General features: G+C 40.3%; 3 protein-coding genes across 3 annotated transcripts; all 3 read left to right on the forward strand.

The window, feature by feature from the left end:
- The first annotated feature begins 363 nt into the window (after positions 1-363).
- Positions 364-3456, forward strand: LOC149727420 (uncharacterized). Its single transcript, XM_089889615.1, has one exon. It carries the CDS (start codon positions 774-776, stop codon positions 3126-3128), a length of 2355 nt encoding a protein of 784 aa, XP_089745741.1. The 5' UTR covers positions 364-773; the 3' UTR covers positions 3129-3456.
- A 1023-nt stretch (positions 3457-4479) lies between these two features.
- LOC149727421 (exportin-4-like) lies at positions 4480-13497 on the forward strand. Its single transcript, XM_089889595.1, has 25 exons — positions 4480-4595; positions 4669-4708; positions 5250-5888; positions 6234-6375; positions 6610-6754; positions 6904-7020; positions 7234-7378; positions 7582-7694; positions 7956-8113; positions 8266-8446; positions 8580-8769; positions 8972-9092; positions 9145-9269; positions 9375-9555; positions 9802-9961; positions 10231-10400; positions 10477-10648; positions 10911-11097; positions 11349-11455; positions 11595-11751; positions 11930-12062; positions 12211-12324; positions 12541-12658; positions 13085-13204; positions 13255-13497. Exons 3-25 carry the CDS (start codon positions 5732-5734, stop codon positions 13423-13425), a joined length of 3384 nt encoding a protein of 1127 aa, XP_089745721.1. The 5' UTR covers positions 4480-4595; positions 4669-4708; positions 5250-5731; the 3' UTR covers positions 13426-13497.
- On the forward strand, positions 13407-16006 carry LOC149727422 (small ribosomal subunit protein uS9m-like). The gene is made up of 11 exons (XM_089889655.1): positions 13407-13548; positions 13602-13723; positions 13782-13872; positions 13924-13986; positions 14053-14083; positions 14142-14304; positions 14368-14449; positions 14551-14676; positions 14903-15054; positions 15367-15590; positions 15721-16006. The coding sequence occupies exons 1-11, from the start codon at positions 13462-13464 to the stop codon at positions 15810-15812; spliced, it is 1233 nt and encodes a 410-aa protein (XP_089745781.1). The 5' UTR covers positions 13407-13461; the 3' UTR covers positions 15813-16006.
- Positions 16007-16085: the final 79 nt, after the last annotated feature.

The raw sequence follows: 16085 nt of genomic DNA on the forward strand, positions 1-16085 counted from the left end.
ATATTTGTTTTTAACAAATCAACTGGTTAACAATCTTTCCCTACTTCTAAAACTCTGTTCTGCCACTATGCGTTAGTAATGTGTAAAAAATGACATCCGCAAGGTGGCGTGAGCAAGTTATGCTTTTGCATATGAAAGGGGTGGTAAATTGTAATAAAGAATAACAATTTTTTAAACAATAAAGTAATATTTTTTAAATACAATAATATAATGTTTTGATAAAATCACTTTATTATTATTGTTTTCATATTGTTTCTATTTAGACATTTGCTCTGTTGCGCACCTTGTGACTTTGACATAAAGTTTATGGTGGTTGCAAGGTGTCGCTGTTGGTTAAGTTCCTCAAGTAAAATATTTGTTGCTGTAACTTTGGTAAACAATCTGACCCGGGGTGGTTTAATAGTTGTGTAAAATACGTTTGTTACAGCCTTCCAAAGTAGCTTTTTTCTCCTTGAATACGATAACGTAGGACATGTTATTAAAAAAACAACGAAGAGAAAGGAATTAACAGCAAAGCGACAGTCGTTTTTAGTTGTTCAGTATTTGATCGATTATTTAAATATGGGTGTTCTTGTCCATAGTTGTTGTACAGCGGGAATTTGTTACAAGCAATTCGTTTTCTTTGATTTCTCTTCAAATACAGTAGCGAAAATCTATTAAAAATCGAATAAAGATTTTTAATGATATTCAAATTATTAAATTAATGATTCAACATTTATTTTTGTTTCATTCAGGCTGTTGTAAAACAACCGTTTGTCACAACATGCATTAGAATGGCTCAAAGATATGAATCAATATTTGTGGAGGTGCGGGCAAAATTGGACCGGGAAATTATTTTGTCGAAAACCGATATTAATTATTTGGTTGAACTTGGTGTCGATGTCGATGCAAAGAATTCACGAATCACGGGAAGTTGGCAAAGTGTTTGTAAAGCTCGTGAGTTTCTGGTGCGGCTTTATGCAAGCAATGGGGGAGGGTGGGGGGTTAATGGGGGGTCAAAGGGGGGGCATAAGAATACCAAGAATTTAAAGAACGAGGAATTTGTTGAAAGTCGAATGGTTGATGCAGATGTGTATTCACTTGTTGCTATGGGTGAGGAATACAAAGCCATGTTGCGACAGTACAAAGTAATTGTGAAGGAAGAGCAATTAGATGGGGATTATGACATCATAAATGTAACTTTCAGTGAGAAAAATAAGAATAATTTGATGGATTTTGTTTCTTACTTCCAATCGATTTACGAACGTAGGATGAGGTTCATGGATCGCGCAACAATTGATTTGTCAACAACTCAACTCCAAGATTTGCGGGAATCGGAAATAAATAAAGCTGTAAAAGCAACGAAGAAAGATTTTCCGAATGTTATAATTCGAGTCTCGGAAAAGTTTGAGAGAATTTCGATCGCTGCGCCTCATGGGAGGTCAGTGGTCGATGCTAAGGCTAAACTTGCTGCGATTTTGTTAAAAACGAACAAAAAACTTGATGCAGACTCGATATTCTATAATGAGAGGTTCAGAAATAAATACAACGGGTTCGTTGTGTCTGTTGGGACGGGAAACATAGCAGAGCAACGTACCGATGCTATCGTGAACGCTGCAAATGATCAACTGCAGTATGGTGGGGGAGTTACTGGGGCTATATATGATGCGGGGGGTTACAGCTTCGGGGATGAATGTAAGAAGATGATGAAGGCGCGCAAAGATCGACCTTTAACGCCCGGGGAGGTGGTTTCTACTAAAGCTTGTGGAAAACTTAAATGCAAACGTGTGTTACATATGTTAGGCCCTATGTGGTACGGAATAACTGATCATATATATGAAGAAAATGCATCTTTATTGTTGCAGGGGTTGGAGAACGTGTTTAAAGTTTGTGAAGAACAAAAGTTGGCATCTGTCTCCTTACCTCCTGTGTCTACTGGTATATATGGTGGCCCACTGGATGTGTTCGTGGATAAGTTTTGTGAAGCTGTGTTAAAATATCAGGTCAAGACGGGTGGTCATCCAACCGTCAAGATGATACGGTTGGTTGCACTCGATAATTACACGGTCGACGATATGCGAAAATATTTCGCTAGTTTCACGGCCTCAAAGGTTGCTGTTGGTTCCGTGGCATCGATCCAAGGCCATGGAGTGGTGGCAGAGGAGCCACGGAGCATGGCATCCAAAACAGCACATGATGTGGTATCTAATGTACAGCATGGTGCGACATCGATCCCGAAGCATGGAGTGGTATTGGAGGAACAGGGCGGTATGGCTTCGTTGAAGCCGAGTGGCGTGGCATCAAGTGAAAAATATAGCGTGGTGTCGGAAGAGCCACATGGCATGGCAGCTAAAGAACAACGCCACATGAAGCCGCATGGTGTGGCATCGAACACAGTGAATGGTGTGGCTTCCAATCCACGGCGTGATGTGGCCGATGATGCAACAACAACTAGAAAGGTTGCTAAAAAAGGAAAAGAAGGTAAAACAGAAACTCGAAAACCGACAGAGACCACTGAAGGAAGGGCCAGGGTCAACTCAATTGAGGAAAAAGTAAAGAACAAAGTGCCGACGTCACAAATAGATGTGAATGGAAATACTGAGTCAGCAGAATGTGTGATTTGCCAAGACACCGAAGATGGTAACTCGGTGGTTTTGAATTGCAACCATAAGTTCCATGAAGCTTGCATTAATAGAGCGTTGGCTGTTAAACCTGTGTGCCCATGTTGTAACACATGTGTGGGAAAGCCACAAGGAGTTGTATTGGAAGGGGCTACTATGATGCATATGATAAAGAAGACATCGTTGCCGGGGTACGAGGGTTGCAACACCATCCGTATCGTATACAACATTCCTGATGGTACACAAGGAGCACAACATCCACATCCAGGGAAGACATACCACGGCACAAACAGGGTGGCGTATCTCCCCGATAACGAGGACGGACGTCATGTGTTGGGGTTATTGAGCCAAGCATTTGTTGCCGGGTTGGTGTTCGTTGTTGGTCGTTCGTTGACTACAGGGCTCGATGACTCCATCGTGTGGAATGATATCCATCATAAAACTCACCACACGGGGGCGCATGGCTACCCTGACGCTGGGTATCTACAGAGGGTGAAGGAAGACTTACTCGCCAAAGGGATTGAATGATGATGTGTGTTGATTATCGATACAACTTGTATTATTTATATATATGTTGTTCTTAGTCTGGTTATCGTGTTAAATTGGGCAATGTTTCCATTGGAATGCTTCTGCGACACCTTCATCATTGGTGCTTGTATATAATCACCTGGTCAAACCAATCTTCATTTATTTATTTAAACTAACCATGTGTACTAAGTGTTCAGTGTTTTTATCAAATTTTGTAACTTATTTTATTTCTTTTCTATTTTAAATCCAAAGTTCCTGTGTTTAAAACACAATGTTTGTGATTGGTAAATTGTTAATTTCAATTTTTAATAAAACATCTTTGCAAATATTTTCTTTGATAAGGGGAATACCCATCAGTTAGTGATGACTCATCAATTCGGGGATTTGCGTATTCCCCAATAATGTGCAATACTGCTAACGTTACTTGGCTTAGGTGACGCATATTGTTCGTCGCTAGATGGAGCTACACACCAACCCTGTTAAAGCACCCATGCCATGGTGTGGAAAGGTGGTTCAAATATCATGTTATATCGGTACTGTTGATGAGGTGGGTGTTGAACGTTGTCCCCATAAAAGCCGCTGCGTGTTCACCAATGCTTTATTGATGAAGTCTCTACCAGCCGAACCTGGATGTGCATTATGTTGTATATGACCGGTATATAACCCTTTTTATGCTGTATATAATAAGGTTTATTTCCCGCTTGACTTTTATAAGATGTTCCTCACCCAAGTGGCTTCTAATCCAGGATCATCGTAAAAGGTCGCACCCAGCAGCAGATACGTAGCAACTGGGCGATGTTGTTACTTGCCATCTCATCAACCATGTTACTGCAATCGTAGTAAGGAAGCAAACTTAACCAAGAGCCCGGACAATACAAGATACAAACCGCTTTCTCTCATAATGCGGTTGGTTCACCACCAGTTGTTTCAACAGCAACCATCTTCATGCATTACTGACCAACGTTGACCAAACATAACGGAGCAAATGCAAGGGAACAAATATGAGGACGCCCGCCTTGTATTCGACCGACACCAACCACACCAAGGTTATATAAAGAATATCATCCAATGAAACCCACGGATTCACCCATGTTGGATTCATCGCTGCTATGGCAACACCACCGCTCCTAAAGTTACAATTCAAGGCCACAGATTCGCATTGTATTCAACACAAATGGAGTTACAATCAGAAGTTACAGATTGTGACATCACCAAGGCAACTATGACATAACACTTCACATTGTATCGAATATTCTTCGCTGTGAAAACAACTTCATCCCAACAAGTTTAGTGGGCGTCTTATGTTGGTTTAACTCGAGTGCCCATGGAGCCACAAAACTCAAAGCTTCTCAAATTGTCCAAATATCGGTTGCGAAACGGTCGAATTTCGAATCTTCTTGATTTTGTTGAATAATTATGACATCACAATGCGTATTATTGATCTTGCTGCTGATTGGAGGAGCTATGGTGAGTCTATGACGCAATAATGTTAATTGGTATACATTCTTGTAATAAACTTCCCGAATAATCTATGTTTCAGGCGCAAAACAATATCCTTGAGGATTTGCTCAACGCTGCAGGTACCTCATGTCCGCTGTAGAGTGCTTGATAGCTTTAAACAAAACGTTTAAATATAATTAAGGCTGTTCTATATTTATATAGTAGTATGGGGGAAGGTGGGACATATTTTTGTTCCATTTTTTCGTCCCATTTGGTAGTAAACAACAAACATTAAAAGAATTATAAAACCGTAAGACTCCCATAAACCGTTGTTAGTTGTTTAAAACACAATCCGGATAGTTAAATATTATGTGCTAAAGATTTCTTGCCTCCCCCCACCCTACTATACGTTATTGTTGGTTCAGCAAACACGTTTATATTTCACATTTTTATTCAGGTAGTTTTTATAGCGTGTTTTAACGACCATAGCGTGTTTTAACGACTGTCGTTTTGCTGCTAATACTTTCTCTTCGTTGTTTTAATTAATTTGATCTTCGCTATCGTATTCCAAGAGAAAAAATAATGAAGTGAGCGGTATATTACGGGGTGAGGAGCGGTAACTAGAATACATAGTTACCACTGCAACTCTGTCTAACCATCATAACGTTTATGCCGTCACAGGTATTACGAACCCCATGACGTCACCACCTCCCCCACCCCAAATGCCCCAAGCAATGATGACGTCATCAAACAACATAGTAGTGATGCAGGATACTACGTCATCAACAAATGCTTTACGTCATAATATCATTTGCATCACTACTGCTGTCGTTTTATCGATTGTTATCGCGTAGTGACGTCATAATAGCTTAAGTTTAGTTGATTTCTATAAACGAAACCGTAGAAACCTTCCGCTCATCCGGTCTTAGCATCAACATGTCGACAACCAAAACAAATCTTTCAAGAATTTTAAAAAAGTTTGTGTTTTATAAAATAAGATGAATAGTGATGTAGGTATGACGTAGATACATGAGCTATGACGTAGTAAAACAATGACGTAAAATGCAGAAGTGTTCATGTTGGCAATTAAAAAACATTTTTCTTTGAAAGTGTGGTTTATATATGCAGCCATTGTTTTTGTTTTGTCATAATAATATATTGTGATGTCATCGGACCTGGTCGAAAAGTTGGAAGCAGCGACTCATGCATCTTTGGCGCCACCTAACCTTGTTTCTCCCGAGCAGAGGAGGGAAGCCGAGGAGTTTCTGCTTTCGTTCCGAAGATCTAAAGTTTCGTTCAATGTTTGTTGGGAGATATTAGGTGGGTTGGGTTGGGTTGGGGGGGTTGGGTTGGGTAGGGTAAAAGAGAATATACCATTGCATCATGGGACAGTGGTTAGCGCTCTCCTCTGGATTAGTGGGTGTGAGTTCAGGGCTTGATGCTGCCACTATTGGTGTATGTGTTCTTGGGCAAGACACATAACTGCAATTGCTCCAACCCAGTGGTCACTGATGGGTTGTCTAAATTATCAGGCATAAAAACAATCACCCACAAAGTTATATACATGGTAACTTGTAACAGTTGTAAGCATACACGAGGTGTATGAAACAGAACACCTGTGTTATAACGACTGTTGCCACCAATATAACAACACCCATCTTCCAGACAAAAGTTCCTCCCCATCCGTTCAATACCACGCTGCAGCCACGATGAAGGAATCAGTAATCCGTGACTGGGAGACAATGGATGATTCAACCCGATTGTCGGTGCAACAATTCATTCTTAACTTCCTCACCCAACGACCCGGGTAATTATGATGTCATACATTGGTATAACACCCAGTGGCTCAACCAAAACGAACAGGAGCAGAATTTGAAATGTGTTTTCATCCTAACCTCCAACTTTCTTGACATTTTTTTTCTAAATTAAAAACTAGTCATCCTTTTTAATTCATCAAATTTTAGATAAAATAGAGAGGCCCAATCAGTTACCCCCGTTGAACCAACAATAACATTATAAAAATGCTGGTTCTCCTCCACAGAATCACAGGATACGTGAGGGGTTTGTTGTCCAATATATTCGCTGTCATGCTCAAGCGATCAAGCGTTGCGTCACATGACCCAACGCAACGCCATCCATTCTACCAACACTTGGGGGCGCTAGTTGCTTCCAACAACGAAACAATGGTTCGTTGAATTATATTTGGATTGTGATTTTGTATTTATATCTTCCAATACGTTAATGATCATCATATTAATTAAAAAAAGGGTGAAGGAAACAAAACAAAACAACAGTCGTTAAACCTTTAAATAATAATAATGATTGTAAACCCCAGGAAACCACCGCGTGTTCGATATTGTCGGCGATCTGCGTGGAATTCTCGGCTTCCGATAAATCAAGTAACGTCGGTTTGTCGTGGGAGCAACATGCAAAGTGCAAAGCTCAGTTTGAGGTTTGTTGTTTCTATGTTTGGGGTTTGTTGTTTATATGTTTCTGTCCACAATGGTGGCAGCATCTGACCCTGGTTACCGTCTGGTGACAATCAGTGACCACTGGAGCAATTACCAATTAGTGTCTTCTGTAAGAAACCCACCCACTAAACCTTGCCACTACTCAATGCATGCTACTGTTAACATCCAACCTTAATAAATATGATGTTCAATAGAAATCGGATCTTCCTCAAATCTTCCAGCTAACCATCCAAGTCCTCCACCAAACATCAACCTCACCCAACCTACAAACTTCCATGTGTGAAAAGTTTTATTCAATCGCTGAACAAATATTGTCGTGGAAGTTTTCACCAACCATCGGTGAGTTTGAATACCCTGTGTTGTGACGCACATGGCTCCTCAGTTCAAGGCTCGATGCTGCTACCATTGTGAGCGTTTTTACAAAGTTACACCTTGTGGTAAATCGTTGGCGGGCACGAGGTGTATCAAACAGAACACCCGTTTTATAACAACCGTTGTTACGCTACGCCACAAACAACCCCCTCAACCCCTTTAACCCCCAGGGCAGCGACGAGCGTACCTTGAATCCGATTCCACGATACGACAAAACTTCCAACCTCCTCAACATTGGAAGCAACAAATACTCGACCCCGCGTTGCTGCAATTGTTCTTTAATGTGAGTTTGTGATGTCATAATGTTAACTATTATTTGGATATGTTGTGATCAATGATCATTATTATTCAGTAATTGTAACAGATTCTAAACTACTGATGTTGTATAACCGACAAAATTAATAGTTTCACATTTTGTCTTCCGAAGAACATGTTATATACATTAGCAACAAACCTTAACCTTTAATTTTTTTGTAATTGCTAGTTTGTATTTTGAATATTGGGTGCCACCCTGCCCACCACAAACTAACCCCCCCATTCACAGCTACACTCCAAAGTTCGCACCAATGAAAGTTTGTGCCACTCGTCAACATCATGTTTGTCCCAACTTGCCTCACTGGAAGGGGATGTGTTAAAGGATGTGGGTGACAATGTTCGGTATCTTACACACTACCTGCAGGGGTTCCTCCATGTTTACGCAAGGTGGGTGGGTTCGTTGGGTTGGTTGGTGGTGTTGGTAAAATACAGTTTCACTCATAGTTACAAAAGTTACACTTATGGTTGCAAAACATAAGGAGACTTCTAACAACAGGGTAAAAAATTACATCACAGTACCCACCTCTATTACATCACAGTACCCACCCCCTACACCACGAAGCGCTCGGAATATCAAACATTGTAAGAAACTTGGTTGAATGTCACAAACTACAAATATGGTCGATGCTCCCAAACGAGATGAATTTGTTCCCGATGTTTTTGGAGCGAATCGCTCGGTTTACGATCGACTTTGGTGAGGAAGCAGCCAAGGAAGAAGAGGTTTGGGGAGTTTTGCTCGTTGTTATATTTGTTGGGTTTAATTATCTACAAGTTTAATGTATGTTGGGTTCGAGAGAGATTTCCTGTGAATTACAATATATTTAGATCTTAACTAATTGACCCCCCCCCCCAGTTACACGAAGACGACCATTTATACATGGAAGCGTTCGAAACTATCCTCGACCCATGGACCACCTTGATAGAATGCATGAACCTTCATGATACCATGGTGTATATCACCCCATGTGCCGATAGCATCGTGAAAATGTACGTCAAGTGTCATGTCTCAGCACCAGAGGGCAGTAGAACACAAACTAATGAAGGTGACACAAACTAATGAAGGGTCATAATCAGTACTGTTATTAAAAGACGACAGCTATAAGCGACCTTGCTTCTTTCTCATTTAACAACTGTTGTGTCCTGTCTTTTCATTTTTACCCGAAGCGAATTCTAATATTATGTTATGACTGGTAGCAACAACACATATTTTAATATTATATACATTGTCCACCCCCATCCACCCAGATCTAGAGGAAGACATCGACGAGCTGGAGGAGGAAGATCGGGAGAAGTTTGGGTGTCAGTTGATGTCGATTGCTTCGTTAGCTCGTACCTCCCCGCATACATGTGTGCCGTTTATAACTAGGTATGGTTACCATATACACCAACATAGTATTCGTTATATATTACCACCATAGACTGCTAGAGGATCGAACGAATAGATTGCACGGACAACTACAACGCGTTGGACAACAAGGGGGGGTTGGTGATCCAATGTTATCGGTGTTGTTTGAGGATGTACATTGGCTGGTGTTGCTGGCAGGTGGGTGGGTTGTATGGGTGGGGTGTATACTCTAACCAACCATAATACACGCAGTCATATATGGCGTATATGTTAGTAACATGCATATTCCCCCCAACCCCCCAGGCCACATCCTAGCCGACGAGTGCGAGGGTGAGACCCCGTTAATTCCGTCCGAAATATTAAAGTATTCAATCGATTCCAAACATTTGGTTGATGAGTCGGTGACGATGAAGGTGTTGGGGTCACCTGAGGTCAAAATCAACGAGATAACGGGCGGGGAGAAGGCGTCGGATCCGGTTGTCAGGTTTGTGTATGTACCACATATAGTGGTGGTGAATGGACTTATACACACCAGCATGTACAGTGTTCCAGCATGCGCAAATTTTTGTACAAAATCTTAAGTGACATTGCTAAAATGTAGTTCCTGCATATTTTCGCGAGGTTAATATTGTTTATATGGCCGTAGGTTTCATGATGTTTAAAAGTTGGGGTAACAAGTCACCCAATGCACCCCTAATGTTCTGCCTATTATAATGGTAAACAACCCCAGGTTAAGTTCTGCCGTTCTCCGATTAAGTGAGGTTGAAACCCGATGTTTGCGAGGGGGGTTGGCTGGTTTGTTCAGTCCACAGTTAGCACAAGATATCTTATGGTTCCTCCGTTGTTGGGGGGCGACGTATCTACTTTACCCCGAGGACAATTACAAAGAGGTGGGCGGTTCATGTTGTTGGATACTTATGTTCGATTAACAACAGAAAGTTTCCTTTTGTAACTGAAGGATAGTTAGCATCAAGGTTCAAGTTTTGGTTACAAATGTGCTGTGTTGGATTATTTCTGTATTAAAAAATTTCGCTGGTTTTGGTGGAAAATGCCTAATTTGGTGCATTTTTTTAATGTGGCCAATTTTGGTCTAAATCCAAGGCCCCGTACCTCACTATAGGATCTCATCCATTGAATATGATTGCATGTTTCCCCCCAGTTAAGCCCCGTCATCACCCGTGCGTTCGGGCGTGACTCACCCGGTTCGAAATGGTTGGTTGAACACTTCGTAAACAAGATTATGACATCACTATCGCATTGGGGGTCGGAGTTAAAGGTGCTTGAAGATTCAACGCAACTTCTTATAATGATGGTGCAGAATAACCACAGGTGGGTGGCTTGTGACATCACAATGTACATTGATGACATCACAATATACATTGTTTGAAACAATCCTTTATCTCAGATGTCACCTAGTGGTGGAATGCCCTGAGTTTTGGGATCTGTGTTCGAAGATCAGCGAGAACGTTCACCCGTATTCTACTTTACCATTGTCGGTGAAACAGAACATATCAACGGCGTTGGTGCACGCTGGGTCGGCCAACATGAACCAGTATAAGGATAAATACTGGCAGCAGGTGGGTGGGGGTTAATTACAATATTTTGTTCATTACTGTCTGTGTAACGGCCACGCCTTCTATCGAATTAGTTTTGTATTTATGTTTTATTCGAAAGCGTGTTTTAACGACTGTTGTTTTACCGTTACTTTCGGTCTTTTTACATAAAGCTCTGGCCATTGTTAGCGTGAATCATGATAAAAAAATAGAGTTATTATTATTAAAAATCAACTCAATATGTTGGTGTCCAAAGTTGTAATCAAAGTTGATGATATATTGTTAGACCCTCCAACCCCTCCACCATCGCTACCACAACCTCACAACCCACCCAACTTTCACACAACATAAAGATAAAGAATCGACAATACTTGAACTATCTTCTATCTTATCCATGCTGCAAGGAATATCCGCCGCATCCACGCCAAGCAATACAACTTATCTGTTTGGGTTCCTCACCAACTTTCTACCAGGTAGTAATGTTATGATGCATTTTATTAACTTTTCCTCCCTAAATATTCCACCCACATTCTGCTGTTATTGCTGCCGATCCCATTGTCATGTAAATGTCAAAATGTAAAACAAACAACTTGAATTTATTTGCACCAAAGCAACCTTCCGAATGTCCGGCGAAACATTGTTGAAATAAATTCAATATTTTTATCAAAACAGTTTTTTCTTTCTCACTTAATTAATTATTGTTCATTATGACATCACACCCCAGATTGTCCGAAGTTGATTGACATCTACCATGGCAATGAAAGCTTGGTCGTTCTAATTCTTGAACTTTATGTGGAGGTCGTTCATAAACAAATATGTTACTTAAAGCAGGTGATGTCATACACGGTATTGTGATGTGTATATGATGTCATAGTGTTTAATGAACGAGGATTATGATGTCATTATGTATTATGATATATGTTCGTTGTAAACATAGAAACATTATAACACCCACATAAATATCTTATAGACACAATGCTCGCTGTTATGTGATTGGACGATGAATCTCCTCAAGTCATATAGTAACCATGGTAACACGATGACATCATCAGAGGATGACATCACACTCATCATCGAACTTCTAACCAACCTCCTGTCAAAAGACTTCATTGATTTCAGCGAACCAGGTTGTATAGAAATAACACGTGTTTTAACAATTGTTGTTTGTCTTCCTTCACATGCCAGTAACTTGCGTCCAATGGCTTTGGTGGAAATTGTGAAATTAATGAAATCATCAATAGATAACACCAGCTGCGTTTATATTTACCTTATATTATGTAACAAGCCCCCATTATGACATCACAGACGCCGACGAAACTTGGTCCATCCCCGGTGCCCAACCAATGGAAACTTCGGCAGCGGACGTTGTTTTGTTCGGACTTGGAATTATTTTGCCAAACATGAATTCACAACTACTGTTGTATCCCGAGCTATGCAGGTTCGTTTCAATTTAAAAATGTTTGTATTAAGAATTTGGCCAAAAATTCCATGTTTCACGCCCCTTGTTTATTCCTAACTAATAGTTGTAAGTTGCTTTAAAAAAGGATCAATAACTCCGGTTTTTAACAATGTTGTTTCATCTTTAGTCAATATTTCAAGTTGATAACCTTCTTGTGCGAAATCTACCCTGAAAAGATCGAGAAGTTATCGGACGAAATGCTTCAGTCTTTCGTTTATTCTTTGCAAATTGGATTAAAGAGGTTAATGTTGTTTCTATTGTTACCATGCATTAGTTGAGTGTAGCGACCACAATTCTTCCAAATAAATATCAATTGTTTTTAACTGTATGCATAGTTTAACAACTGTTGTTTTGTCGCAATATCCGTCTTCGTTTAAATATTCTTCATCTTTTCCACCACAACCCAACAAACCAACCATATTATTCAATGAACATTATTTTACTTCCCCCCCCCCAGTTACGGTTGCGATAATTGTAAGTTATGTCTTGAAGCCATCGAGAGTTTATCCACTCATTGTTACAAGACAAAGGACGCTCCGTCATCGTTGCATAATGTCGTGTCATCTTTTACTAAGGTAACATAGATATCATATTTATATTTCATAGATATCATATTTGCATTTCATAGATATCATATTTGCATTCCATAGATATCATATTTGCATTCAATAGATATCATATTTGCATTCCATAGATATCATATTTGTATTCCATAAATATCATATTTGCATTCCATAGATATCAATATCATATTTATATTCAATAGATATCATATTTATATTCAATAGATATCATATTTATATTCCATAGATATCAATATCATATTTATATTCAATAGATATCATATTTATATTCAATAGATATCATATTTGTACCACTATGAGGCAGCAAAGATATAAAATTTACTTTGTTAAATTAGTGGTATTAGCGCATGACTAGTCACCCCCCCAACCCCCATTCACCCCCAACCCCATTTACCACCAACCCCCATTCACCCACAGCTGGTATTCGACTCCCTAATCACCCACGCTGCCGACTTTGAGTTGGTGAGAACGGCGGGTGAAACATTTTACTCCCTGCTGTGCTATCAACCTCAACACACTGCTACGTTGCTACAACAGGTGGGTGTGATGTGTTGATGATGTCATACCTTAATGATGTCATACCACAGGTGATTGACAGCCAGCAAGATGAACAAACGAAACTTCGATTATCGACATCGTTTGCGAACCTGACACACGATGTCTCACTGCTCAACCACGACCGGAACTCACGAACCACTTTTCTTCGGAATCTTGAATCAATTATTTATAATATCCGAGGAATATTGTGTGTTAAATAATCATGATTGTGATGTCATAACCGCCTTTTATTCTCGATGCAATTATTATTTCAAATATTTTGTTTCAACAGAGTTAGGATGTCTGTGGTGAATAAATATCGGAGGCTGATTGTTACGCAACAGGTTGTATTGTGATGTCATAATCCCCACAATATTTATAATGTTTCTATGTTTAGAACTTATCTCGGTTGATATCAACATGCAGTCGAGAATATGCGAGAAGAATATTAAGGATGGATAAGTCGTACACAAACTTGCAGAAGATGAAACAAATTAAATACCCGCAAGATTATATTGAGTATGCGGGGCCATGTGTATCTAATATTGATGAGGTCTCATTAACCATGTTTCCCCAGAGAGAAAGTGGTCGAATACAAGCTCGGTACACGGAGGTTGGCCGTCATGATGGGGCAAGATGAGACGGGCTTCGATGATCGAAAGATCAAGGTGCATTATGGGTAAACCACCCCAACTCATGTTAATGTTGTTTCTATGCAGGAAGCTTTGAAATATCTTTTCCCTACCGATTTATCCGATCGTAAGACAAGGCCTACTATGGAGGTAATATGACATCATCATAATAATTATGACATCATTATATTAATTATGACATCATTACATCAACAGCACCCCAACAAAATCTTCCCCGCCCAGTTAAGTAAGTATGAATGACCCAGGTTACCCACCAACGTACATCACCCCCCACCCCCATACAGAACCCCAAGCGGACCCCACTGGCCGACCCTACCACCCCTTATTTTACACCGGCCACCCACAATTCTACGACCTCATGCACGACGTCTACAACCATTTGTTGCAACTTCAAGATGTTCGAAGGAAAGCCACTAAGATGGGGAAGTCCCCACATGAGGAATCAGTGTAATTATCATCTATAACATCATAATATCCACTATGACATCACAATACTCATTACTTAAACAGGAACCTTCAATCCTCAAAGTGGATTTCCAAATCGAAACTGGAATCAAACTTTTTGGAGTCGATTCCGATTTCCGATGAAAATGTAAGAAATATCTAGAATTGTTTCATGTTAACGACTGTCCAGAAGTTCCAAACTAACCCCCATATAATTAGTTCCACCCAAACAACCCCCCATATAATTAGTTCCGCAGTTTTATCCTCCAACTTGAAAGATTAGTTGAAGAATCCCACGCACGTGATCGCGAAGATTTTATCATGAAGTTTCGTGATGAACTTCCTGTGCAGAAGGCCATGACCAATATTGCGCAGGTATGATGTCATAATGAGGTTATGCTGTCATAACAACATATCTGAAGTTGTTGTATCAATACCTTTGATTGAATAAACTTTTAACGCAATTGATAAAATAAATTGAGTCATGGTGCCTAAAAGTCATAACAGGGCTATTACGGGGTTTATATATTATGTTTATTGCTGATTAATGTAAACAATAATGTTCTTCATTATCGGTGTAATGAATGTAGTTATGTTTCAGATCCACACGGACCATGATGGGCGAAAGTATGTTGAAGAGGTCGGTGGGAGGAAAACGGGGGTTGCTGAGGTCAAGTTGATCGCCAACGGGGTTGGGAGGATTACCATCAACGGGGTTCCTATGCAAATGTTCTTTGATAACTTTCTTGAAAGGTGGGAGTTAGTGTGTTATTTGTTCCAACCCAGTGGTCACTAATGGGTTGTCTAAATTGTCAGCCATACATAAAAACAATCATCCACAAAGTTACATAAATGGTAACTTGTAAGCGGGCACAACGTGTATGAAACAGAACACCCGTGTTATAACTACTGTTGTTGCCCCGCCATGCGAGGATAAATAAGTTACATACGTGCTAACTTGTAAGCGAGCACAAGGTGTATGAAATGAAGCAAAACACCCGTGTTATAACGACTGCCATTTGCTGCAACGCAGAATAAAAGTTACATTGATTGATGTTCACCCAGGGAGATGGTGATTGCCCCGTTATCATTGTTGGGGTTGGTTGGAAAGTTTGATATCGTAGCCAAGGTGGATGGTGGGTTCGCTGGTACGTGGTGCCAACTTAACGGGACGACTGACGATCGACAAGATATCGCAAACACTTCGGTTGCGGGGGCAATACGGCTTGCTGTGGCACGAGGGTTGAGGGCTTTTATCGGGGAGGATGACGTGGAGGTTCTCAGGAGAGGTGGGGGGGTTGGGTGTAGCTATGACAATCGTTATAACACGGGTGTTCTGTTCCCTCCAACTCGTGCTTACTATTTACCACGCAAGTAACTTATTTTTATTTTCTTGCGTTAATGTTGTTTATTTACCAGGAGGTATGTTAACGCGGGATCCTCGTAAACGGGAACGTAAGAAGCCGGGCCAGTGGAAAGCAAGGAAGAAGTTTACGTGGAAAAAACGCTGATGTAATAATGTGTGATGATGTCATAATGTGTGATGATGTCATATTGTGTGTGATGTCACCATAATGCAACAGAGTGTGATGATGTCACACTAGGGGGTTATTTAGAAACAAAAGTTACTTCTATTTAATAAATACCGCATCGGTGCGACACAATACTCATTGTTTTCGGGATCATTACAACAATGGCCATTATATATTAACAGTTGTGTTTGTTACATGCTTGTGTCTAAAGCACAGGACGTTTGGTTGCATGAACTTAAAACTCCCCGAATG

Source organism: Ciona robusta, chromosome 12 (assembly GCF_009617815.1).
Source record: "Ciona robusta chromosome 12, ASM961781v2".
Classification (NCBI taxonomy): Eukaryota; Metazoa; Chordata; class Ascidiacea; order Phlebobranchia; family Cionidae; genus Ciona; species Ciona robusta.

Coding starts and splice junctions, on each gene's coding strand:
- LOC149727420 (XM_089889615.1), top strand. CDS start 774: ATGGCTCAAAGATATGAATCAATATTTGTGGAGGTGCGGGCAAAATTG.
- LOC149727421 (XM_089889595.1), top strand. CDS start 5,732: ATGTCATCGGACCTGGTCGAAAAGTTGGAAGCAGCGACTCATGCATCT. Junction 7,695..7,955: donor TGCTGCAATTGTTCTTTAAT/GTGAGTTTGTGA, acceptor CCCCATTCACAG/CTACACTCCAAAGTTCGCAC. Junction 9,270..9,374: donor TTGGCTGGTGTTGCTGGCAG/GTGGGTGGGTTG, acceptor CCAACCCCCCAG/GCCACATCCTAGCCGACGAG.
- LOC149727422 (XM_089889655.1), top strand. CDS start 13,462: ATGCAATTATTATTTCAAATATTTTGTTTCAACAGAGTTAGGATGTCT. Junction 13,549..13,601: donor GGCTGATTGTTACGCAACAG/GTTGTATTGTGA, acceptor TTCTATGTTTAG/AACTTATCTCGGTTGATATC. Junction 13,987..14,052: donor AGACAAGGCCTACTATGGAG/GTAATATGACAT, acceptor TTACATCAACAG/CACCCCAACAAAATCTTCCC.